General features: G+C 42.4%; 1 protein-coding gene across 2 annotated transcripts in view; it reads right to left on the reverse strand.

Moving 5' to 3' along the window:
• Positions 1 to 1,105: 1,105 nt before the first annotated feature.
• The window catches only part of STMN4 (stathmin 4), a 36,073-nt gene continuing 10,442 nt past the window's right edge, over positions 1,106 to 26,736 (reverse strand). Inside the window, exons 2-6 of one of the 2 annotated variants that reach the window (XM_082252435.1) lie at positions 17,152 to 17,220; positions 13,722 to 13,817; positions 7,875 to 8,083; positions 4,817 to 5,019; positions 1,106 to 1,671 (exon numbers count right to left, since the gene is read on the reverse strand). In XM_082252435.1, coding sequence (XP_082108561.1) covers positions 4,819 to 5,019; positions 7,875 to 8,083; positions 13,722 to 13,817; positions 17,152 to 17,164 — 519 coding nt within the window. In that variant the 5' untranslated portion in view covers positions 17,165 to 17,220 and the 3' untranslated portion in view covers positions 1,106 to 1,671; positions 4,817 to 4,818. The remainder of the gene's footprint in view (positions 1,672 to 4,816; positions 5,020 to 7,874; positions 8,084 to 13,721; positions 13,818 to 17,151; positions 17,221 to 26,736) is intronic. The other variant, XM_082252434.1, reaches the window with a different exon arrangement.

Consider the following 26,736-nt stretch of genomic DNA (forward strand, 5'->3'; position numbering starts at 1 on the left):
GTGGAGGGGTGGGGATAAGAGAAAACGGGGAAGGCAAAATATAATAAGATAACAATTAATCTTTATATGATATAGTGGCGATTCACATATGTGCGATGCAGGAACCCTGCGAATCCACTGCGGCTTCCCGCATCGCATTCAAATCGCAGGCAGTTCGCATATGCAAATCGCTGGGGGGTGTCAATACAAAGTTAATGGCACCCCTATATCAATTTGCATATGGCAATGCGAACTGCATACCTCCTAACTTTCTGAGATGGGAATGAGGGACACCTATTAGCAAAAATTTATAGGTATAGGACACGCCCCCCTGCCACGCCCCTCTTAAAGGAGAATTGTACAAGAAAAAAATGATTAAACCTACAAGTGCTTTTTTTTACCACTCCTATTCCTTTATAATGGCTTTTGGAATTTAGAAATGCAGCAATTTAGAAATTGGATGAAAGGTTTAGCACTGGGAAACACTTTTTGAAAGATATAAAGTGCATTTTTTTATACAACTATATAGATCAGACCAAAATGAGGGACAAATGAGGAGGAAAGAGGGACAGAGGGACATTGCTCCGAATGAGGGACAGTCCCTTGAAATCAGGGGCAGTTGGGAGCTATGTGAACTGTCCAGGGCCGTCTTTAATATTTATTGGACCCTGGGCAAACATTTTCTTGGGCCCTCCCAAATCCACTTACTAAATATTTACAGGCAGTGCAGTCTCAAGGGGAAGCTGCCCTGGGCCCCACAACAATAATTGGGCCCGGGGCAGCTGCCCCTTTTACCCTATGTTAAATACGGCCCTGGAACTGTCAGTTTAGACATGAATTGGATCGCATAGGTGTGGACCACCATGTGATCCGATTCCGCTGCGGACCCAAAAAAGGGTCCTGTGCGAGTTCTGTCCGAATGCGATGTGAATTGCAGCCATATATGTATATGTACGGCTGAATTCACATCGCACAGACATCACATGTGATTTTCAGAGCAGTACGCTGCGAATCCATGCGACATCTGTCATCGCACTAATGTGAACTGGGACTTTAACTTTTGGCTTAAAAAAGGAATAAAATAAAAAGAAGAAGCAAGTAAATAACAGACACAGAGGCAGATAGGTAAATGGGAAATTCAATATGTATTGACAATACAATGGTAGACATATAAAATCAGTGCCATTAAACAGCATTTCCTAGAGCAGGTATAGAGAGCGGTTAATTGGTGTGCTCTGCGGCAGCAGGAAACCGCCATTCCCAGCTCCCGTCGCGGCAAGCTGGCTTTTTTCATTTTATTTTATTTTATTTTTTTAGTATGGTATGGTATGTGTAGTGACACGGTGGCAAGACATCGGAGCCTGGGTTCCTAGGGTACGATTCTTTTAGGTCTTTGCGGATGAGATGGTCGACCCCCTCCCGTTACATCATCCCAAATTCCCATCCCTAAGCTTCTCTGGAAAAAAAAAGGCGACTTTTTTTTTTTTTTTTGCCAGTCATCTCTTTAACATTCACAAACAAAGAAAGGGAAAAAAAAAAGCAATAAAAGAGTCTCGGTTTGCTTATTATTGTGCTGGGCAGTTCAGGCACCCCGTGGAGTCCTCAGTCCAAATTGTGTAAAGCCACCACCTTCTACCTGGAAGCTTCTTCCTTCATCTCTTTGTTTTTCCTAACTTCTTCCGCATGCTTATCCTGCAGAGGAGATAAGTTGCTGACAATTAGAGGGAGGTCACAGTATCACATTTTGCATGACTAGAACATATTCTTGATTCTTTTATACTTTTACATGCTTGCTGTTTCATATTTTCATTAATATACTTTACTTTATAGTCAATTTGTATCTGCTTCCTCTATTGGCAATCTGTACATTAGGGAATGCAATTACCCTGCTTAAAGTGCATGTAGTCTCCATCTGAATGGCATTTGTTAATGTCCTGGCTATCGTAAGCATATGCAAAAAAAGAAGCTGCATCTCAGTGCTGGAGATTTCCTGTAAGCTTTTTCAGCCACTTCCTCCATACATGTACTCGCTCCAGCATCATTAGTTCATTAGTAGGGTGTAAGTTCTCCTTGTCCTGAAAGTCTTGACAGGGAGACCACATGATCAGGGAGCCCCCCCCCTAATACTTGGGTGCACCTTGCTTTGGCAGGACACCTTAAGAATAGGGTCAACCTGGTTTCGGCTGGGTAGACCACGAGTAGCCCAGTCCCCGTCGGAAGGGTCCTTTCTCTTCTACGGAGTATCAAGCGTACAACCCATGCATTTTTTTGTGTGCTTCACATTATGTGTGCTCACTTCTTTACTGCAGCTAGTGTTGGTTTTGAGTGTGCCCATGCCTTGAAAAGTCTTGAGGGGTAGAGCACGTGAGCTTATGGGCAGGTTTTCCCCCTCTATGAGGTTTCCCTTTGGGGAATCCCCACCTAGTACTTGGGTGGTCCTTGCCTCTGCAGGTCCCCTGAAGAATAGAGTTCACCTAGTACTTGGGTGGATACTAACTCTGCAGGTCCCCTGAAGAATAGGGTCCACCTAGTACTTGGGTGGACGTTGACTCTGCAGGTCCCCTGAAGAATAGGGTCCACCTAGTACTTGGGTAGACGTTGCCTCTGCAGGTCCCCTGAAGAATAGAGTTCACCTAGTACTTGGGTGGATACTAACTCTGCAGGTCCCCTGAAGAATAGGGTCCACCTAGTACTTGGGTGGACGTTGACTCTGCAGGTCCCCTGAAGAATAGGGTCCACCTAGTACTTGGGTAGACGTTGCCTCTGCAGGTCCCCTGAAGAATAGAGTTCACCTAGTACTTGGGTGGACACTAACTCTGCAGGTCCCCTGAAGAATAGGGTCCTCCTAGTACTTTGGTGGACGTTGACTCTGCAGGTCCCCTGAAGAATAGGGTCCACCTAGTACTTGGGTGGAAGTTGACTCTACAGCAGTGCAGTATTTTGGCCTAGGCCAACAAGGCCCAGGCCTAGGGCGGCACTTTTCAGGGGGGCAGCAAAAAAGCCACCCCCCTCCACCTGAGACTCTATTGGCCACTGGTTGCTAGAACCGCCTCTCTCACCCCCCTCTCTCTCACCCCCTCTTTCTCTCTCACTCACCCCCTTCTCTCTCTCACCCCTCTTCTCTCTCTCCCTTTCTCTCTTTCACCCCCTCTCTCTTTCTCTATCATCCCCCCTCTCTCTCTCTCACCCCCCTCTCTCTCTCATCCCCCCTCTATCTCTCGCGCACTCTCTCTCATCCCCACTCTCTCATCCCCCCTCTCTCACCCCCCTCTCTCTCATCCCTCCCTCTCTCTCTCTTATTTTCCCTCTCTCTCATTCCCCCTCTCTCTCATCCCCCCACTCTCTCATCACCCCCTCTCTCTCATCCCCCCTCTCTCTCTCATCCCCCCCTATCTCTCATATCCCCTCTCTCTCTCATCCCCCCCTCTCTCTCTCTTTGATTCCCCCCTCTCTTTCTCTCATCCCCTCTCTCTCTCATCCCCCTCTCTCTCTCCCTCACCTGCCCCCTCTCTCTCTATCTCTCATCCCCGCTCTCTCTTTCTCTCCTTCCCTCACCCACCCCCTCTCTCTCCCTCACCCACCCCCTCTCACTCCCACCCCCTCTCACCCCCCCTCTCGTGAGATCTCAGGGGTTCATGCTGGGACTTGTAGTCCTTCAATTTTGGAGGGAGTCACATCTGTTAAAAAAGGAGTGGGGCAAATTTACATAAGGGGGGGGGGGGGGGCGCCCAATGTTAGTCTTGCCTAGGGCAACACAAAACCAAAATACACCACTGGAGTGACCTAGAACTCAACCAATGGAATTGTGGATTAGGGAGGGGAGCACTCCAAAAAATGTTGAATGCTGAAGAGTATGATGGAAGTTGAAGCACAAGTAGGAGAAGTAATGATGAGCTCAGGCATGTTCAGATCCCAAAGCAAGCCTACCAGAAGATGACACCGGTACTAGGCAGAGATGTATAGTAACTAAGTAGAACTACTTCACTACTGTACTTAAGTAGCGAAAGGCGGTATCTGTACTTTCCTGGAGTAGAATTTTTTTCTCCTACTTCCACTTTTACTTCACTACATTTTTTCAATGATTTCAATACTTCTACTCCGATATTTTTTTTTTGTGCTGCATAGTTACCCGTTACAATTATAAAAATTACCACTGCCAGAACAGTAGATGGGAGGTTTCATGAAGCTCAAAACATGTGTATTATCAGCGCATACGAAAATAAAAGCTACTGTATGTATAAATAAAAGCTGCATTTGAAATAATAAAAAACAATATGATGTTCAAACTTTTGACTTCTTTCTTTAATAACTACAGAAACAGTACTTGTACTTTTACTTTCAGTACTTGAGTAGCAAAATTTAAAAAAAAAACTACTTGCAATACTTAAGTACAAAAAATGTTGAATACTTTAGTACTTCTACTCAAGTCACTTTTTGATCGAGCACTTCCACTTCTACTCAAGTCACTTTTTGATCGAGCACTTGTACTTTTACTCAAGTATGGGTTTTGAGTACTTTATACAACTCTGGTACTAGGCCAATCTTCTGTGATGTGTGTAAATGTGACTGTTGGGGGTGTCATGGCTGCTGATCTTTGGCCCGGTACAGGTGACAGCTTTCTGGCGGGCTCATTTAGATTGGGTTCAGACTTGGATCTGAATACACCTGAGCTCATCCCTGTAGGTAAGTATAATACCTCTTCTTTTGCAGGCACCAGCTACCAAGATTTTTTTTTTTTTTTTACAACAGCCTCACTTTTTTTGTGGTGAGGATGGTGAGCATGACGAAATGAAACAAGCAATAAAAGTTTAGAATGTGAGACACAACTTTAACTAACCTTTAACTAACCTTCTCCTGCAGACGCTCGAGCATAGCAGCTAGATGGGCCTCCCTGTTCTCCTTGTTGACCTCCATTTTCTGGGTCAGCTTCTCTTTGGCCATTTTGCTGAAGTTGTTGTTCTCCTCGATGGCTTTCTGAATGACCTCACGCTCGTGTTCCCTCTTCTCTGCCAGGTGTTTGAGGAGCTCAGCTTCCTGGCACTAAAGAGAAAGAAGAAGGGATTAGGATCTATAATCCTTACGTTTATTGCAGCCGTATTGGTGCACTTGAAACAACATAGCTGATTACTGTCCCTTATACCTTTTTTTATTTGCTCTTTCGGGACAAGCTTTTGGTGGTCTATCCCCTTCTTTTCAGGTGAAGCAATATTCTATTTTGGAATGAGAAGGGGTAAACCTTGGAAAGTGCATCCTTAAAATTTAACAGGGAAAATACAGAAAGTATCATGAACAACATTCTAACTATGTTGTATCTATAATATATGTAGGCTCATGTCTCCCCTGCACCCCATTGTGTATTTTATTGAATAATACGTGAATAAAACTAAAATTAATTTAGAAATAGTATATTTAGACATATAAATAAAAAAACACCAAGCTTTCCCCTTAGCTTATATTTCTATTTCTGAATAAGCTGCAGTTTCTGAATCGTATAGTAATATTTCCATTCCCATGGCATGGAATCAGGTTGTGTGTGCACCACTACTCCCTAGACTTTGACGATTTTATTTTTACAATGGTCATACTCAAAGTGCTTATAGTATAAGAACAAGGACCTTCAAACTTTCTAAACAAAGGGCTAGTTTACTGTCCTCCATACTTTAGGGGGGCCAACCTGTGGTCAGTAGAAAATGCCCTGGCATAAGTGGGAGCAAACAAGTGGAAGGAATAGTGCCCCATCATTGGTGTCAATGGGGAGAATAGTGCCCCATCATTGGTATCAGTGGGAGGAATAGTTCCCCATCATTGGTGTCAGTGGGAGGAATAGTGCCCCATCATTGGTGTCAGTGGGAGGAATAGTGTCCCATCATTAGTGTCAGTGGAAGGAATAGTGCCCCATCATTGGTATCAGTGTGAGGAATAGTGCCCCATCATTGGTGTCAATGGGGAGAATAGTGCCCCATCATTGGTATCAGTGGGAGGAATAGTGCTCCATCATTTGTATCAGTGGGAAGAATAGTGACCCATCATTGGTGTCAGTAGGAAGAATAGTGCCCCATCATTTGTATCAGTGGGAGGAATAGTGCCCCGTTGTTGGTGTTAGTGGGAGAAATTGTTCCACTTCGTTGGCGTCAGTGGGAGGAATAGTGCCCCATCATTGGTGTCAATGGGAGGAATAGTGCCCATCATTAGTGCCCTTGGGAAGGAATAGTGCCCCATCATTGGAGTCAGTGGGAGGACTAGTGCTTCATTATTGGCGTCAGTGGGAGGAATAGTGCCCCGTTGTTGGTGTTAGTTGGAGAAATTGTTCCCCTTCGTTGGCGTCAGTGGGAGGAATAGTGCCCCATCATTGGCGTCAGTGGGAGGAATAATGCCCCATTGTTGGTGTCAGTGGGAGAAATTGTTCCCCTTCGTTGGTGTCAATGGGAGAAATAGTGCCCCATCATTGGCATCAGTGGGAGCAATAGTGCTCCATTGTTGGTGTCAGTGGGTGGAATAGTGCCCCATCATGGGTGTTAGTAGAAGGAATTGTTCCCCATCATTGGTATCAGTAGGAGGAATTGTGCCACGTTGCTGGTGTCAGTGGGAACAATTGTGCCCTTTTTTGTGCCCTTTTCTGGGAGAATTAGGCGCCATCATTGGTGTCAGTGGATGCATTAAGGCACCAAGGGCCAGATAAAAGAAAGCAAAGGGCCGAAGCTTTGAGACCACTGTATTAGAGCAACGAAATAATCAGAATTTATGAGGGGCATTTGTTTCAGAAAAACGGTCAACAAAATTGTAAGCAATAAATGCCAAAAAGTTTCACCAAGTTGGGTGTTGTACCTTAGGTTTATCTAAATCCAAAGAGTTTTTTTTTTTTTTTTTTGGGATACAGTAAGGAATAGTCAAGTTTATTTTTTTTTCTGTCTGTGTCCCATTGCGTAGGTTTTCCTTTACTTCTTGTATCAAAATACAACAGAAACTAACAGGAGATGCCTCTAATTTAAGGCAAATCTTCACTTAGTTGCCAACAGAACAGGAGTCCTCTACTCCAGTTCTAGTGACAACTCAAAACTTTTGATTGCCTTTTTCAACCCCTGGTGACTCTGGTCACCAAGACCAAAAGAAAAAAGGTGAATTTCCCTAGTAAAGACCCAAACAAAATGGACAGAACTCAAAAGGGGCCATTTTAAAGTGGCTTACAGGCTGTTAAGCATGGATAGAAGGTTGTATGTGCTAGGAGGAGCTTGTGAGACCTTCTTAGCTGACGTGATAGGGATAGTAGATTGACGGATCAGATGGTATCAAGAAAGTCAGTTTTCTGACCTTATATAAAGTTCTGGGTGGACCTATGGTCTAGTGGTGTGTCAGGTTGTTGGAGAATAACATGAAACATAGCTAAATGATGGCCATGCTGGTTAATAAATCCAGCATTTTGCAGTAGTTTGGACTGCTGACTTGAAGTGCTGGACCCTTGGGTTCAAACCATGTTTTTGTTGGTTCATCAAGTTGTTCTTGTTCCCTCCCATGGTCTGGCAGTAGGTCAATCAACTGGCACCCAAACTGGCACTAGAAATAGAATGATTGCCTTCATAACTGTGACAGGGAGATGATACTGTAAGCTCCTCTGGAGCACCAACTGATATGAAAGTGCCACCGAATAAACAGGGTCTATAAAATTTATTGTTCAGTTTTTGTGGGTTGAACTAGATGGACTAGTGTATTTATTCAACCTCACGATATAAAATTGAAAAAAGACGTCTAGACTCTCAATCTTCTGTCCTTGGAGCCCCAATATCCATGGTTTATGTTTATTTTGGGGCACCCAACTTAGTAGATACAATTTTTAAAACAATTGTTGAGCTCAGTTTGCATTTTGACCAACCTTGCTTGTTAAACCCATTCTCACTTACCTTACGTCTTTCTTCAGCAGCTTCAAGTTTTTTCTGGATCTCTTCGAGTGATGGGTCCCGGCGTTGGGGGAGTGAGGCATTCAACTCTGGGACAGCATCAAAGCAAGGCGGCTTTAGGATGACCTCAAAGGCTTGACCAGAAGTTCGTTTGTTTAATTCTATGACTTCCATATCTGAGATGACACACCACGTGAGGTCAATTGTATCTGCTGGGGATGGAGAATGGGAAACTTAAATGGTATGAATTAACAGGATAGTATTGAATGATGTATTTGGGATAACCAGTCACACATTCACGAAAAAATTATCATTTTTTGCAATGAATCATTAATTTGACAAGGATAACACCGTTTAGCATTCTTTGCATTTTAGCATACGCTATTTGTTGAAAGTTTGTTGACAACTGACCATCGTACCCAGGGCTTTTTTTCAGCAGGAACGCGGGGGAACGCAGTTCCGGCACCTCCAGTCTGAATGTATGCAATGGCAAAGAGGTGCTGGGATCAGTGGGGTGAGCTGAATGGCCTATTGATGCTGGCTGCCGGGGGATCTATTGTTGCTGGGGTGAATCTATTGTTGCTGGAGGACATTTTGTTGTGGGGGGGGGGGGGGGGGTATTGTTGCAGTGGAGGATTTATTGCTGCTTGGGGAACTATTGTTGCTGGGGGGCTTTTGTTGTTGGGGGGTCTATTGTTGCAGTGGAGGATTTATTGGGGGGGGGGCGATTTTTACAGGGGAGGATTTATTGTTGCTGGGGGGCTACTGTTGTTGGGGGTCTATTGTTGTTGATTGCAGGGGATCTATTTTACTGTCTTTTCTATTGTTGCAGGGGAAGATATTTTGTTGCTGGGGGATCTATTGTTGGGGGGGGGTCTATTGTTGCCATTTGCAGGGGATCTATTTTACAGTTTTTTCTATTGTTGCAGGGGAAGATTTATTGTTGCTGGGGGATCTATTGTTGAGGGGGGGGGTCTATAGTTGCTGATTGCAGGGGATCTTTTTTACAGTTTTTTTTATTGTTGCAGGGGAAGATTTATTGTTGCTGAGGGGATCTATTGTTGGGGGGTCAATTATTGCTGATTGCAGGGGATCTATTTTACTGTTTTTTCTATTGTTGCAGGGGAAGATTTATTGTTGCTGGGGGGGATCTATTGTTTGGGGTGGGGGTCTATTGTTGCTGATTCCAGGAGATCTATTTTACTGCTATTTTAATTATCATTAACAAATTCTATACAAATTACCTAGAGCCACAACATGATACTTAGTTCTGTATTCTCTAAAAGGGGTGGTACTGGGAGGTAGGTAGAGGGTGGAACCAAAGGACAGCGCTCGGAGGTGGGTAGGGGGTGGAGTCAAGGGGTGACTCAGAAGAGAGGAGTACCTGCACCTATTCTCGGAGAAAAAAAGCCCTGATCGTACCTATTAATATGGAAAAGTATGTGGACCCCCTCTAAACGTCTGAGTTCTGGAATTTTCAGTAAAGGGTACTGTTCGCACTTCAGCATACAAAAACATTGCAGACAAGTTTGCTCTTCTCACCTTGTGGTTACAGTTGGAGAAGACCCTTTTTTCCGGCATGACTGTGTCCCTGTCAACTCCATTAAAGACCACTTTGGTGTAGAGGAGCTCACGCAGCCTGCACAGCAGTGTTCATTTTGGTATCAAATTTCGATTTAGTTTTAGCCATGGTCTTGACTTAAATGCCATTTTAGTTTTAGTCCCTTTTAAGTCATCTGTAATTGTTTTAGTTTTAGCCAAATTTAGTTGACTTAATTATGACCTACATTTTAGTCCACTAAAATCTCCAGTGCGTTTTAGTCGACTAAAATCGTTTTAATGGACTTAAATCATTTTAGCCAACTAAAATCTTATGGGTTTACTTAAATTGTAATGCATTATTTAAGCATTTCTCTAGAATTTCCAAACTCATTATATACTCATGGAGTAAAAAAAAAAAAATCTGTTATTCATGGTATTAAGGATTGAACAAACTCACAGATACAGATTTGGCTGCTATGGATGATCTGAGGAGGCCTGTAAGGCACAGAGCTCTGGATGGTCTAAGGAGGCCTGTAACGCTGCATGGAGGTCTTTGGAGGCCTGCCATACTGCACAGTGCTCTGGACGGTAATCTGAGGAGGCCTGTAATGATGCACAGTGCTCTGGACGGTAATCTGAGGAGGCCTGTAATGCTGCACAGTGCTCTGGACGGTGGTCTGAGGTGGACTGTAAAGCACAGTGTTTTGGGATGGTGGTCTGAGAGGCATGTAATGCTGCACAGTGCTGTGGATGGTGGTCTGAGAGGAGGCCTGTAATGCACAGTGCTCTGGACGGTGGTCTGAGGGGAGCCCTGTAATGCACAGTGCTCTGGATGGTGGTCTAAGGGGAGGCCTGTAATGCACATTGCTCTGAATGCATGTGATCATAGGAGGCCTGTAATGCACACAGTGCTCTGGACAGTGGTCTGAGGGGAGGCCTGTAATGTACACACTCACAGTGCTCTGGGCGGTGGTCTGGGGAGGCCTGTAATGCTGCACAGTGCTCTGAAGGGATGGTCTGAGGTGGACTGTAATGCACAGTGTTTTGGGGTGGTGGTCTGAGAGGCATGTAATGCTGCACAGTGCTCTGGATGGTGGTCTGAGGGGAGGCCTGTAATGCACAGTTCTCTGGATGGTGGTCTGAGGGGAAGCCTGTAATGCACATTGCTTTGGATGCATGTGGTCAGAGGAAGCCTGTAATCCACACAGTGCTCTGGACAGTGGTCTGGGGGGAGGCCTGTAATGTACACACTCACAGTGCTCTGGGCGGTCTGAGGAGGCCTGTAATGAACAGTGCTATGGACGGTGGTCTGAGGACACCTGTGATGCTGCACAGCGCTAACTGCTAAGCACGCTAGGGTTGCTGCTCGCTACCTTGCTTGCTGGGAGCAGAAGCACTCACAGGCTCTACACAGGGGGTGCTCCATGGAAACCAGAAGTTCATGTAGGTAAACATCCCTCCCTCACATTTTCGTTTCTTTTTCTTTCATTGACGAAAACTGAATTCATTTTAGTCAGTTTTCATCCGTGGACGAAAACGTGGTGTACTTTTTTTTAAGTTTTCATCACTGTAAAAAGGCCGCTGCCGAAAATTTTGATTAATTTTGATGAAATTAACACTGCTGCACAGATCCCTGACCCCAACCCTACTGAACACTTTTGTGATAACTTGGAACACCAGTCGTGATCCAGGTCTTCTCATTCATTATTGGTACCCAACCTCAACCCTACTGAACACCTTTAGGTTGAATTAGAATGCCAGTTGTGTGACAGGTCTTCTCATCCAACATTGGTACCCAACCTCAATCCTTCTGAACACCTTTAGGTTGAATTAGAACACCAGTCGTGCCACAGGTATTCTCATCCAACATTGATACCCAACCTCAACCCTACTGAACACCTTTGGGTTGAACTGCATCACCAATTGTGAGCCAGGTCTTCTTATTCAACATAAGTACCTGACCTCAACCCTACTAAACACCTTTGGGATGAATTGGAACCCCAATCTTGACCCAGGCCTTCTCAGCAAACTTTGGTACGTGACTGCAACCATACTGAAGACCTTTGTAATGAGTTGGAACACCAATTGAAAAACAGATCTTGTCATCCACCATCGGTACTTGACCTCACAAATGGGTACATTTTTGGGGCTGAATGGGTACAAATTCCCATACACACACTCCGAAATCTTGTGGAAAGCCTTCACTGAAGAGTGGAGGCTATGGAAGACCAACTCCATATTAAAGCCCATGGTTTTTGAATGGGATAGCCAACAAGAATGTGTGTTTTGGTTGAATATAGTCAGGTGCCCATATAAAATACATTGACTATACCAGCTAAAATGTAGCATATTTTTTTTTTTTTAAGAATTTTTTTTTTTTACCTTCAAGCCCCTTGATGGGGGAGGAACAGTGTATTATGGGACTTTAATTGTGCCAAAATAGGGGTCAAAAACACAATACTAAAAAAATTCAAGCTCTTTATTACAATATAAAATGTATGATATTATTATGTTTATGATTTTATTTTTACAGCCATATTGTGTTTTTGTATACAGGCATATATCCTGAAGAAGCACAATGAGTGAAACACGTTGACCTAGCATGCCTTTATTACACAGTTTATATGACAGCTGCTGATATCGCCTACAATGATCTTCATGACACATATTTTTATTATTATTTTTGTTTTAATCTTTGTAATAAATAGCTTGGATTTTATTGGTATTGTGTTTTTGACCCCTATTTTGGCACAATTAAAGTCTCATAATACGCTTTTCCTCCCCCACCAAGGGGCTTGAAAGTGGAAAAAGTCTCTTGATTTCAAAAGGGATGTTGCCTCTATAGGTGTGTATTTATTAGCTTTATCCACATTATGTATCCATATTCTTTTTTACGTCTCCATGAAGGGATGAGAAATCTCTCCTGTAGGCACACAGATTGCAAAATGCTGATTTTCCATAAAATGTGGAAGGATTAAACTTTGTTCAGGTTGCTATTATGGTCTACATATCCCTGCCCTGGTGGCAACATCTCTCTTCATTTCTTGTCTTTTTGTCACAGACTGTCACAGGGACAGGAAGTGAGGGACAGGAAGTGAGGCACAGGAAGTGAGGGCCAGGAATGGGGGACAGGAAGCGAGGGGCAGGAAGAGAGGCACAGGAAGAGAGGAGCAGAAAGCGAGGGGCAGGAAGCAAGGGACAGGAAGCGAGAGACAGGAAGCAAGGGACAGGAAGCGAGGGACAGGAAAAGAGGGATAGGAAGTAAGGAGCAGAAAGTGAGGGACAGGAAGCGAGGGGCAGGAAGCAAGGGACAGGAAGAAAGGGACTGAAAGAGAGAGGGACAGGAAGTGAGGAGCAGAAAGCGAGGGGCAGGAAGTGAGGGGCAGGAAGAGAAGAGCAGGAAGAGAGGGACAGGAAGAGAGGGACAGGAAGAGAGGGACAGGAAGTGAGGAGCAGGAAGTGAGGGGCAGGAAGCGAGGGACAGGAAAAGAGGGACAGGAAGAGAGGAGCAGGAAGAGAGGGACAGGAAGTGAGGAGCAGGAAGCAAGGGGATGGAGGCGAGGGGCAGGAGGAGAGGGAAAGCAAGAGAAGAGCAGGAAGTGAGGGACAGGAAGAGAGGGACAGGAAGTGAGGAGCAGATAGTGAGGGGCAGGAAGTGAGGAGCAGAAAGCAAGGGGCAGGAAGCGAGGGGCAGGAAGCGAGGGGCAGGAAGAGAGGGACAAGAAGAGACAGTCAGGAAGAGAGGAGCAGAAAGCGAGGGGCAGGAAGAGAGGAACAGGAAGAGAGGGACAGGAAGAGAGGAGCAGAAAGTGAGGGACAGGAAGAGAGGAGCAGGAAGAGAGGGACAGGAAGAGAGGAAGAGGAACGGAGGAGCAGGAAGACAGGGACAGGAAGAGAGGAGCAGGAAGTGAGGGACAGAAAGCGAGGAGCAGAAAGCGAGGAGCAGGAAGCGAGGGACAGGAAGAGAGGGCCCGGATAAGAGGGACAGGAAGAGAGGAGCAGGAAGGGAGGGGCAGGAAGGGAGGGACAAGAATGGTAGGACAGGAAGGGAGGGACAGGAAGGGAGGGACAGGAAGTGAGGAGCAGGAAGTGAGGAGCAGAAAGTAAGAGGCAGGAAGTGAGGGACAGAAAGAGTGGGACAGGAAGAGAGGAGCATAAAGTGAGGAGCAGAAAGTGAGGGACAGGAAGTGAGGGGCAGGAAGAGAGGTACAGGAAGTGGGGGGCAAAAAGTTTAACAGAAATGTTTACTTTTCTTCACTCCTTTTAAAGAAAATTTGTCACAGAATTAAGGAGAGACGATGTTCTTACCATCATATTTGTAAGTCTGTTTCTTTGAAGGATCAGAGAAAAAACAGGAGCAGAAGAGGGACACGAGGGGGAGCTCCTTCATCTTTTCTTTGTAGGCTGTGGTAGAAATCAGAAACGTTAGGATATCTCTTTCTCTAAGCTGCTATAGTCACATAAGAATCATGCTCAAGTGTATATATAGGGTCCAAATAGGCTAAGGATTGGGTATTTTTTTTATAGTATTTGCCATCTCTGTCTTATTGGAGAGACTTCCCTTCACTTCCTGTCCGTGATGCACAACAGGAAGTTGAAGGAAATCTCTCTAAAAACAGCTTTCACCAGACCAGGGGTGCCCAGTGAAAGATCTACCCTCTATTTTGAAGAATGTAGAAGGGCGTGAGAGTCTGGTAGGTCTTCATTATACATGACAAACTAGAATTCCAACGTGTTTCGGAGGCTCAGAACTCCCCCTTCATCAGGACATAAATGCTGGCAGTAATTTAAGAAGAAGACACATTGAAAATAAATGGATGAAGAATGTGCCGATTCCGGTCTTTGGACATTGAAGACACATCCTACTACCATTACTGTAGGAGTAAGCAAACTCCGACCCTCCAGCTGTAGCTGAAGTCCTCTGGGAGTCATGCTTGTGGCTGCCAGGAGTCTTGCAATGCCTTTGGAGGGCCAAAGTTTGCCCACCTCTGGGAGCCAGGTTACCTTGCTGTGTGTCCTACTATGGTCACCTGACCTGTTCTCCCTAAATCATGAGACCAAGGGATCCCTTCTTCTCAATTCTGCCCACACCGAAAAAAAATACCTCCCACCTTTCCGGGATGGATAAGAAGGACACTAATAACACAAAGTAGGTAGACAAGGGACACACCCCCAGAGATACATGACATGAAGAATGAACGCACAAAAAAGAATAGAGTAAACCCGCACATATTTACCCTTTATAACAATTTCCATCATTTTAGGGGTTATAGAGGAGGTTTAGGACAATCTTACACTTTCGGTAGTTACATAGGGGTTTATTTATAAAACATTTGCCAAGCTATTCATCCAGAAAAAAACTGCAAGAACACTTATTCTGTGAGAACTGGGGAAAAATCGAATGTTAGTAGACTCTTTTTTTCACCAGGTTGAATGATTGTTCTTTCAAACAGACAAGAGTGAATGAGGAAAATATCACATTATGACCACTAGATGGAGCTGATGATTATATAAATAAATATAGATAAATATGGCCATAAAGCAGAATTTTCATAAATTCTATCTATTTTGTATCAATTAATAACGTTCGATCTGGGGGGAAAATAGCTTAGTAGCATTCGATTTTGTTTCCATGAACCGCTAGGGAAAAATTTTAGGGGGGGGGGCTGGAAAGTAAGCAATAAAAAAGGAAGCAAACAGCTAAATACAAAGATGGAATATGCATCTCTTATCTCTAGGTGTCGTAACTTGGTCCGGCTACTTTGTGATAGACATCCCATCCGGGAGCATGAGACTACGTTCTTTAGTAGAGTTTTGGAATACAATGGTGTTACCCCCCCAGCCCTCTGAATGGACAGATGTAACACACTAATAAGTCATTAACTCTCCTCATTCAGCCCTGATTGGCTCCTCAGTCAAGGCAGCACTGTGAGAGTCATGTGATCACTGTGGGACCAATCACAGTAGTCACATGATTAAGACGCTGTGCCACTCCAGGGCGTTAGAGCCCACCTAAAGGGCCGCCAGGAGGTGGCGTCCAGGGGAAAAATTCCTAATTTGAATTCAGACAAATGTTTTGTTACAATAATAAGGAATAGTAACGAATTTAAATGAATGCAAAAAAACTAAACAAAATTTGGGACAAAATTGGAATTCGAATAGCTTTCGAATCAAATTCGAATCGTTTTTTTTAAAAATTCAAATCGTTTTCTAATCGAATTAGAATTTCCGAAGAGAATAAAAATAGAATAGAAAGTAAAGGAATAGAATAGAAAAGAATATAATAAAATAGAAAAAATATAGAAAACAAAGAATAGAATAGAAAAGAATATAGTAAAACAGAACAAAATAGAATATAAAACAAAAGAACAGAAAAAAAATAGAATAGAAAGAAATAAAATAGAAAGAAGCTTTCTATTTTTCTGAAATTCAAATGTCAAATAGACCAAATTTGAATAGAATAGAAAAGAATAGAATAGAAAAAAAGAACAGAAAGGAATAGAATGGAAAAAAGAATAGTAAAGAAAAGAATAGAAAAAAAAGAATAGAAAATAATAAAATAGAAAAAAATAATATAATAGAACAGACTAGAATAGTAAAAAGAATAGAATAGAAAATAAAATAATAGAATAGAAAAGAATATAGTAAAACAGAATAAAATAGAAAGAATATAACCATTTTTTAAAATTCAAATGTCAAATGGAATACATTTGAATAGAATAGAATAGAATAGAAAATAATAGAATAGAAAAAAAAGAATAGAATAGAAAAAAGAATAGAATAGAAAAGAATAAAATAGAGAGAAAATAACCATTTTCTGAAATTCAAATTCCAAATAAATTTGAATAGAATAGAAAATAATAGAATAGAATAAAAATAGAATAGAAAATAATAGAATAGAAAATAATATAGAAAAAAAAAAGAACAGAATAGAATTGAAAATAAAGGAATATAATAAAAAATAGAATAGAGAAAAATAAAATATAAAGAATATAACCATTTTCTGAAATTTAAATGTCAAATAGAATACATTTGAGTAGAATAGAAAAGACTAGAAAATAATAGAATAGAAAAGAAAAGAATAAAATAAAAAAAGAAAAGAATAGAATAGAAAAATAAAATATAAAGAAAATAAACATTTTCTGAAATTCAAATTTCAAATAGAATAAATTTTAATAAAATAAAAAAAATTGAATAGAAAAAAAAAAAAAAAAGAATAGAATAGAAAAAAAGGAAAAGAATAGAATAGAAAAAAAGAATAGACTAGAAAAGAATAGAATATAAAAAAAGAATATAATAGAACTGAATAGAATAGTAAAGAAAAATAGAATAGAAAAGAATGAAATAGAAAGAATATAACCTTCTTCAGAAATTCGAATTTTTGAATAGAATTAATTTGATTTTAATGGAATTTTAATATCTGTGCCCGGGGTTCACCTCCAATCACTGCCCTTCTCATTCTCATCTCTTGCAGCAACAACTGAGTGCAGAGTTTAGATATCAATTCTGCGTGCGGTGTGTGGGCAGCGCCGTATTTTGCAGGGGGTTTCGCTTTTGACTCCCCCAATTGCCCCCTCTACTGGAAGACCTCTCTATTACCAAGCCCCGGAGGTAGGTGTAATCACATGCAGTGCCCGTGTGTACAAATCTAAAGTCCTCCAACCCCGCAGCCTTGTCATTAAAGGCTCCCCAACCCAAGCCTGCAATCATTTATCACACGGGGGGGGGGGGAACGTACCTGCTAGTGTCATATTGCTGAGGTTGTTGATTGGTTCTCTGCGAGGTCTTACAGAATGAGGTATGTCACCTGGGGAGAGAGAGACAGTGCACTCTGGTTAATGACTGGGTTTGTATTTTGCCTTTAATCTGAATACAGCTTTTAGAAAATATCCAACGCGTTTCGGGGTAGAGTCTCCCCCTTCTTCAGGCCATAAATGTACATTATTGTGATTAAATCTGAACAAGAATTATTAAAATGAAAAACAAAAAGCCATGGTATCAGCATATCCTTGTGCCCACCATGAGGATAGAAGATACAAAGCCCTGATGAAGAACACCCTTGTGCCGAAACGCGTTGGTTATATTGTATTCAGGTAGCATTTCATGTTTGTATCATTCTACACCATTTGTACCATTTACTCTTAACTTAACTGAGAAACAGACTTTATACTCAAAAACGGATCATCTCTTGAGCGATTCATTCACCGCAATCGGTGAGGCGGAAGATCACTACAAGGTCATTTATCACAGAGTAGAATAATCCCCTCATACCATAAGTAACTATATGGAGTCCATGGGCTTACATAAATTAACATTTTCTTTGTTTCGGCCCTGCGCTACCACACACCTACTAGATCCATGACTCCTACAAGGCAGTGCAAAGTGCGATAATAACATACACTAATCCCAATCAATTAATCAATCATTCAATCAATCAGATCTAAATTCACTACAGGCACATAGGGAGAAGAATGAACTGCGTGCACATTACCATTTATGTCAAATGTATAATAATTAGATCCTATAATAATATATTAAAATAAATAAAAACATAATATTAAATAATATTTACAATATTAATAGTAATAATAATGATCACGTATTATTTATTTAAAGGTTATAAATATTATTATTATTATTATTATTATTATTAATAGAAAGAAGAGTAATATCAAATGTATATTGATTTATTAATAATATAATATTATATTAAATATTAATAATATAATAATTAATACTATTTAATTTTAACATATTAAATAATTGTATTTAAAATATTAATAGTAATAATAATAATAATAATAATATTAATAATTTGTATTATTATTAGGAATGATGTCAAATGTATATTAATTAGTTAATAATATATTAAATAATAATAATAATAATAATAATAATATACCAAGTAATAATATTTTAACAACAATATATATGAAATAATAATAAACTATTAACAGTAATAATAATAATATTAATATTGATAATAATTATTACTATTATTATTAGGAATATTATTTTATATGTGTTTGTAAAGTGACATTTTTAAGTTGGGTTAATCTCAGCAGTGCAGCAGCAGTGCAGTAGTAATAATAATAACAATAATAATAATATTAATAATAATTATATATTATTAAGAAAATTATTTTATGTATGTTTGTAAAGTGACATTTTTAAGTTGGGTTAATCTCAGCAGTGCAGTAGTAATAATAATAACAAAAAATAATGCTGATAATATTAATAATAATTATATATTATTAAGAATATTATTTTATGTATGTTTGTAAAGTGACATTTTGAAGTTGGGTTAATCTCAGCAGTACAGCAGCAGTGCAGTAGTAATAATAATAACAATAATAATAATAATAATAATAATATTGATAATAAAATTTTTTTATTAATAATAACAATAATAATAATTATTATTATTACTATTATTATTAAGAATATAATGTTATGTATGTTTGTAAAGTGATATTTTTAAGTTGGGTTAATCTCAGCAGTGCAGTAGTAATAATAATAACAATAATAATAATAATAATAATAATAATAATAATAATAATAATAATAAAATGTTAATAATAATAATAATAATTATTACTATTATTATTAAGAATGTAATTTTATGTATGTTTGTAAAGTGACATTTTTTGGGTTAATCTCAGCAGTGCAGTAGTAATAATAATAACAATAATAATAATAATAATGATAATGTTGATGATAATAATTATTATTATTATCAAAAATATTATTTTATGTAAAGTGACATTTTTAAATTGGGTTAATCTCAGCAGTGCAGCAGTAATAATAATAATAATAATAATAATGATATTAATATCAATACTAAAAATTATAATAATTATTATTAAGAATATTCTCTTATTTATGTTTGTAAAGTGACATTTTTCAGTTGGGTAAAATCTCAGCAGTGCAGTAGTTACATCTAAATTAGGTTCCAGGTGCAGTTCTGTCTTCCACATTTGGTTTTTAATATTTTATGAATAAAAAAATCATCCGAAATTATAAAGTAGATGAAAACCCATTCTCTAAAATCTCAAAAAACTCTCACCATGTTAGTATCATTTCAAAAACACCTTTCAATATCTTTAAATTTGCAGCTTTTATTAAATTAATACTTGTTGATCCCGCCACAAGGGACCTTGTTTAGGTGCTTCCTGTTATAGGGTGACAACTCTCTGTCCATATCTTGCCAACGGAGCTCCTATGTTGTCACCCTGTTACACAGGCTGTCTATGGAGACTACAAGTGACTTTTGGGTCAACATACATGGTCCCAGTGTTGTCACCCTCAGGAAGCCACCATGAGAAATGCCAGGCGGCCATCACTGGGGGGCATGTAGACAGGAAGTGGCTGCAAAAAATCTGCAGGACATTGGCAGTAAATGAAGTGACTATCACCTGCGCCAATGTCTTTTGTAATTTTTTTTTAGATGACTGAGGATATATATTTATATTTATAATTTTTTATATTTTAAATATTTCTTATATCTTATTATAATATACCTAAGTATAATGACTTACAAAATATGTACATTGTTATGTTCTTTCCATTTACTATTGCATATTTCTTTGAGTATATATCATACATTGCAAGGCCGCCATCTAGTGGAGATCTCAGGCGATGCATACAGTAACAGGACAGGACAGGTCACACAAGGACTGCATTGTTCTCCTTCAGTCTGCTGGGACTGCTAGACTTGCCATGGGATGGGAGGAGTAAAATCTCATATCAGACACACAACTCTTCACTATACAGTATACAGAAATGATTTTATTTCAGCAATATCACACCCATCCATTCCCATTATTTACTGATATAGGCTAGAAACCCTCTATAAAGTAAACCTGTCACCTGTACACATAATGTAGACCTCTTTGATGTGCTGCTGATGCTGCAGGCAGGAGGGAGCATTTCCTCAGTCTCCTCTCCCCCACAGTGATCAGACTGTACATTGTAACTTTGTAGCAAGTCATAAAGGTCAGAGGCTGCAGCAGGGGCTGATTTGTGTCAGACATTTGTGAACACAGCCCAGAACTTCACAGGAACCAAGATTTACATGAGCGTGTCAGTTCATAGTGACCCTGGATGATGCTTGAACAGAGATGGTGCCGTCCTTCTAGAGAGAAAAGAGGATGAAGGCATTGTCAGGGGGAGAATTGTGATGTCTGTGACATAACGTAGCATGCATGTACTGATCATATCCCATGTTAGCTGTACTGATCATATCCCATGTTAGCTGTACTGATCATATCCCATGTTAGCTTGGCTTTGGGTCCAGCTGACTAAAGAGCTGCGGATGTCTCAGTGAGAATAGCAGGAGGAGAGTCCTCTCCGCTCAGGATTCTTCTCCCGCACTTTCCTCTCTCACTGATGACAGAGGAAAGCTGGGCGCATGCTGAGAGAGGAGCGCACAGCCCACCCCAGGGGTGACCTACATGGCCCCCCTATATACATCATCATTGTGCTCAATCTTCATCTATGCTCTTCTAAGACGGATCCCTATCCCACCCCCCTGATCCCTGTCCTGCCACCCTGATCCCCACCCCGCCATCCTAATCCCTATCCCACCATCCTGATCCCCATCCTGCCACCCTGATCCCCACCCCGCCATCCTAATCCCTATCCCACCATCCTGATCCCCATCCTGCCACCCTGATCCCCACCCCGCCATCCTAATCCCTATCCTGCCATCCTAATCCCTACCCCTCCATCCTGATCCCTATCCCGCCACCCTGATCCCTCTCCCACCACCCCTACCCCATAGGAGTGACATATTTCTCTAGCTCCCCTCCCCCTCACACACCCACTGACACAATTATTGAATAAAGCTTTCCTGATTTCATTACACGCCTTATTTTACACCGTCATCACTGGGTCTATGTGCTTCTCTATGCAATGCAGGCAGCTCATGGCTGGTGGGAGGGGCTAACAGGGTGCTGTACATAGCTTGCTGAAAACATCCCAGCCCCCTTCCTCAGTACTCCTCTCAAGAGCCTGATGCAAGCGGTGGGAGGAGTTATGCAAACATCAAAATGCTGTGACTGGAGGAGTGGATGATCCTAGCTAGGCTGTGTTTACATCATTGTGATCTCCTGCATCCTGTTTGCGGCCACTTCCTGTCTACATGCGATCCAGGGCGTATCTTTAGGTAAGGATTTCTGATGGGGACAAAACTTGTAAGCCCATGTCACAGGGTGACAACGCAGGAGACAAGGACAGAGCGTTGTCACCCTACAGAAGGGAGAAGCTTTCATGGCAGGATCACTAGGGATTGTAAGCCCATGTCACAGGGTGACAACACAGGAGACAAGGACAGAGCGTTGTCACCCTACACCAGGAAGAAGTCTTCATGTCAGGATCACCAGGGACGGTTTTAATGAAAGCCGCAGATTTAAATCTATAACGAAGGCAGCGATTGGATGCTCCGATGTGTTAATGGAAGGCACCGGTGGCCCAGCTCTTGTCTTTCCCTTGGGGCGCCAGGTTTTGTAATAGGGCGACGGAGTGCCAGGCGTTGGTCAGTGGCCCCACTCTTGTCTTTCCCTTGGGGCGCCAGGTTCTGTAATAGGGCGACGGAGTGCCAGGCGTTGGTCAGGGGCCCCACTCTTGTCTTTTCCCTTTGGGGCACCGGATTCTGTATTCGGGCGACGGAGTGCCAGGCGTTGGTCAGGGGCCCCACTCTTGTCTTTTCCCTTTGGGGCACCGGATTCTGTATTCGGGCGATGGGAGTGCCAGGCGTTGGCCAGGGGCCTCGCTCTTGTCTTTCCCCTTGGGGTGCCAGGTTCTGTAATCAGGTGACAGGGGTGACAGACGTTGGCCAGGGGCCTCGTTCTTGTATTTTCGCTTTGGGGCACCGGGTCCTCTAATCGGGTGATGGGAGTGCCAGGCAATGGCCAGGGGCCCCGCTCTTGTCTTTACTCCTTGGGGCGCCAGGTTCTGTAATCAAGTGATGGGGGTGCCAGGCAATGGCCAGGGGCCCCGCTCTTGTCTTTACTCCTTGGGGCGCCAGGTTCTGTAATCAAGTGATGGGGGTGCCAGACGTTGGCCAGGGTCCCCGCTCTTGTCTTTCCTCCTTGGGGCGCCAGGTTCTGTAATCAGGTGACCGGGGTGCCAGGCGTTGGCCAGGGGCCTCGTTCTTGTATTTTCGCTTTGGGGCACCGGGTCCTCTAATCGGGTGATGGGAGTGCCAGGCAATGGCCAGGGGCCCCGCTCTTGTCTTTACTCCTTGGGGCGCCAGGTTCTGTAATCAAGTGATGGGGGTGCCAGGCAATGGCCAGGGGCCCCGCTCTTGTCTTTACTCCTTGGGGCGCCAGGTTCTGTAATCAAGTGATGGGGGTGCCAGGCAATGGCCAGGGGCCCCGCTCTTGTCTTTACTCCTTGGGGCGCCAGATTCTGTAATCAAGTGATGGGGGTGCCAGACGTTGGCCAGGGTCCCCGCTCTTGTCTTTCCTCCTTGGGGCGCCAGGTTCTGTAATCAGGTGACGGGGGTGCCAGGCGTTGGCCAGGGGCCCCGCTCTTGTCTTTCCTCCTTGGGGCGCCAGGTTCTGTAATCAGGTGACGGGGTGCCAGGCGTTGGCCAGGGGCCTCGTTCTTGTATTTTCGCTTTGGGGCACCGGGTCCTCTAATCGGGTGATGGGAGTGCCAGGCAATGGCCAGGGGCCCCGCTCTTGTCTTTACTCCTTGGGGCGCCAGGTTCTGTAATCAAGTGATGGGGGTGCCAGGCAATGGCCAGGGGCCCCGCTCTTGTCTTTACTCCTTGGGGCGCCAGGTTCTGTAATCAAGTGATGGGGGTGCCAGACGTTGGCCAGGGTCCCCGCTCTTGTCTTTCCTCCTTGGGGCGCCAGGTTCTGTAATCAGGTGACGGGGGTGCCAGGCGTTGGCCAGGGGCCTCGTTCTTGTATTTTCGCTTTGGGGCACCGGGTCCTCTAATCGGGTGATGGGAGTGCCAGGCAATGGCCAGGGGCCCCGCTCTTGTCTTTACTCCTTGGGGCGCCAGGTTCTGTAATCAAGTGATGGGGGTGCCAGACGTTGGCCAGGGTCCCCGCTCTTGTCTTTCCTCCTTGGGGCGCCAGGTTCTGTAATCAGGTGACGGGGTGCCAGGCGTTGGCCCGGGGGCCCCGCTCTTGTCTTCACTCCTTGGGGCGCCAGGTTCTGTAATCAGGTGACGGGGTGCCAGGCGTTGGCCCGGGGGCCCCGCTCTTGTCTTCACTCCTTGGGGCGCCAGGTTCTGTAATCAGGTGACGGGGTGCCAGGCGTTGGCCCGGGGGCCCCGCTCTTGTCTTCACTCCTTGGGGCACCAGGTTCTGTAATCGGGCGACGGGGGTGCCAGGCTGTGCCAGGCGTTGGCATCTGTTTGCACAGAAAACAAAGGAGGAGTAGAGGCGGCGAGGGATTATGACAGTACACACTCTGCCGCCATCGGCGGGCTGCATGACAGACGCATTGTGTCTGGGAGTCTGGGGGCTGTGCTGGGAGGAAATCCATTATTCATCACACTGCAGGCACCAGGCTCTCCACTCACAGCGTATTCTATTATTTCATGGAACAAAAACTGTAACAACCAATCACATTCTCCCCCTGGAAACTGGACTCCTGCAAATTCATTGGTGGCTTTGGGCTCGCTTTTTGCTAGGAAATGACTTGGAACCCCCAAAACATTGTACAGTGCATCCGGAAAGTATTTTTCCACATTTTGTTGTGTTACAGCCTTATTCCAAAATGGATTAAAGTCATTATTTTCTTCAAAATTCTACAAACAATACCCCATAATGACAACGTGAAAGACGTTTGTTTGAAATCTTTGCAAATTTATTACCGTAATAAAAAACGAAAAATGTACATAAGTATTCCCAGCCTTTGCCATGACACACAAAATTGAGCTCAGGTGTCCTGTTTCCACTGATCATCCTTGAGATGTTTCTACAACTTGATTGGAGTCTACCTGTGGTAAATTCAGTTGATTGGACACAATTTGGAAAGGCACACACCTGTCGATATAAGGTCCCATGGTTAACAGTGCATGTCAGAGCACAAACCAATCCATGAAGTCCAGGGAATTGTCTGTAGACCTTCGAGACAGGATTGTATTGAGGCACAGATCTGGGGAAAGGCTACAGAAAAATGTCTGCAGCATTGAAGGTCCCAATGAGCACAGTGGCCTCCATCATCCGTAAATGGAAGAAGTTTGGAACCACCAGGACTCTTCCTAGAGTGGGCTGTCCAGCCAAACTGAGCGATCGGGGGAGAAGGGCCTTAGCCAGGGAGGCGACCAAAAACCCGATGGTCACTCTGACAGAGCTCCAGCGTTTCTCTGTGGAGAGAGGAGAACCTTCCAGAAGAACAACCAACTCTACAGCACTTCACCAATCAGGCCTGTATGGTAGAGTGGCCAGATGGAAGTCACTCCTCAGTAAAAGGCAGATGACAGCCCAACTGGAGTTTTCCAAAAGGCACCTGAAGTACTCTCACACCATGAGAAACAAAATTCTCTAGTCTGATGAAACAAAGATTGAACTCTTTGGCCTGAATGGCAAGCGTTATGTCTGGAGGAAACCAGGCACCACTCATCACCTGGCCAATACCATCCCTACAGTGAAGCATGGTGGAGGCAGCATCATGGTGTGGGGATGTTTTTCAGCGGCAGGAACTGGGAGACTAGTCAGGATTGAGGGAAAGATGAATGCAGCAATGTACAGAGACATCCTTGATGAAAACCTGCTCCAGAGTGCTCTGGACATCAGACTGGGGTGAAGGTTCATCTTCCAAAAGGACAACAACCATAAACACACAGCCAAGATAACAAAGGAGTGGTTCTGGGACAACTCTGTGAATGTCCCTGAGTGTCCCAGCCAGAGCCCAGACTTGAACCCAATTGAACATCTATGGAGAGATCTGAAAATGTCTGTGCACCGACGTTCCCCATCCAACCTGATGGAGCTTGAGGTCCTGCAAAGAAGAATGGGAGAAACTGCCCAAAAATAGGTGTGCCAAGCTTGTAGCATCATACTCAGAGACTTGAGGCTGTAATTGGGGCCAAAGGTGCTTCACCAAAGTATTGAGCAAAGGCTGTGAATATACATGGGATTTTTTTTTGTTTTTAATTTTTTAAAAATGTGTATAGATTTCAAACCAACTTCCTTCACAATGTCATTATGGGGGATTTTTTGTAGAATTTTGAGGAAAATAATGAATTTATTCCATTTTGGAACAAGGCTGTAACAATAAAATGATGTGGAAAAAGTGAAGCACTGTGAATACTTTCTGGATGCACTGTGGCCTCCATCATTCATAAATAAATAAATAAATATATGATATATATATATGTATATATATATATATATATATATATATATGTGTATATATATATATATATATGTGTATATATATATATATATATATATATATATATATATATATATATATATATATGTGTGTATATATATATATATATATATATATATGTGTATATATATATATATATATATATATATATATATATATATATATATATATATATATATATGTGTGTATATATATATATATATATATATATATATATATATATATATATATATGTGTATATATATATATAGGTTTTTCAAACGCAATTTTTTGGAAAAAAATACTTTCATAAATTAAAAAAAAAAAAACAAGGTAATATATACACCCCAATTTTTTTTTTACAATATAAAAAGATGTTACGTCAAGTTAATAGATACGCTTTAAAATTGCGCATGTTCGTGGAATGGCGACAAATATTGGTACTTAAAATTTTCCATAGGTGGCACTTTAAAAATGTCTACAGGTTACCAGTTTAGAGTTACAGAGGAGTTCTAGGGCGAGAATTATTGCTCTCGCTCTAACGATCGCGGCGATACCTCACATGTGTGGTGCAAACACCGTTTACATATGTGGGCGTGACCTACCAATGCGTTCGCCACTGAGCATGCGAGAGGACGGGGGCGCTTAAAAACATTTTTTTATTTCTTTATTTTATTACATATTTTTACATTGTCCCTTTAAAAAATGTTTTTTTTTTTATCACTTTTATTGAATATCGCAAGGAATGTAGACCCGTGCGATAACAATCCAGCATGACAGGTCCTCTTTATGGAGATCCCAAATCTCTCCTCTTCAGTGAAAAGCGAAAGATAACAAAAAAATAAAATAAAATCATCTTTTGCTTTCAGGGGAAAAAAAAAACATGTTTACATGGTCTGAGAAGCAGAAGTGTGTTCATGGTGTCACTCCGGTCCTCCAAGGGCATAGAGATGAGTGGTGGCCTGCTAGTGGCATTTTTTCAATA

The sequence above is a fragment of the Pelophylax lessonae genome, assembly GCF_965119305.1.
Source record: "Pelophylax lessonae genome assembly, chromosome: 3".
NCBI classification, from domain to species: Eukaryota; Metazoa; Chordata; class Amphibia; order Anura; family Ranidae; genus Pelophylax; species Pelophylax lessonae.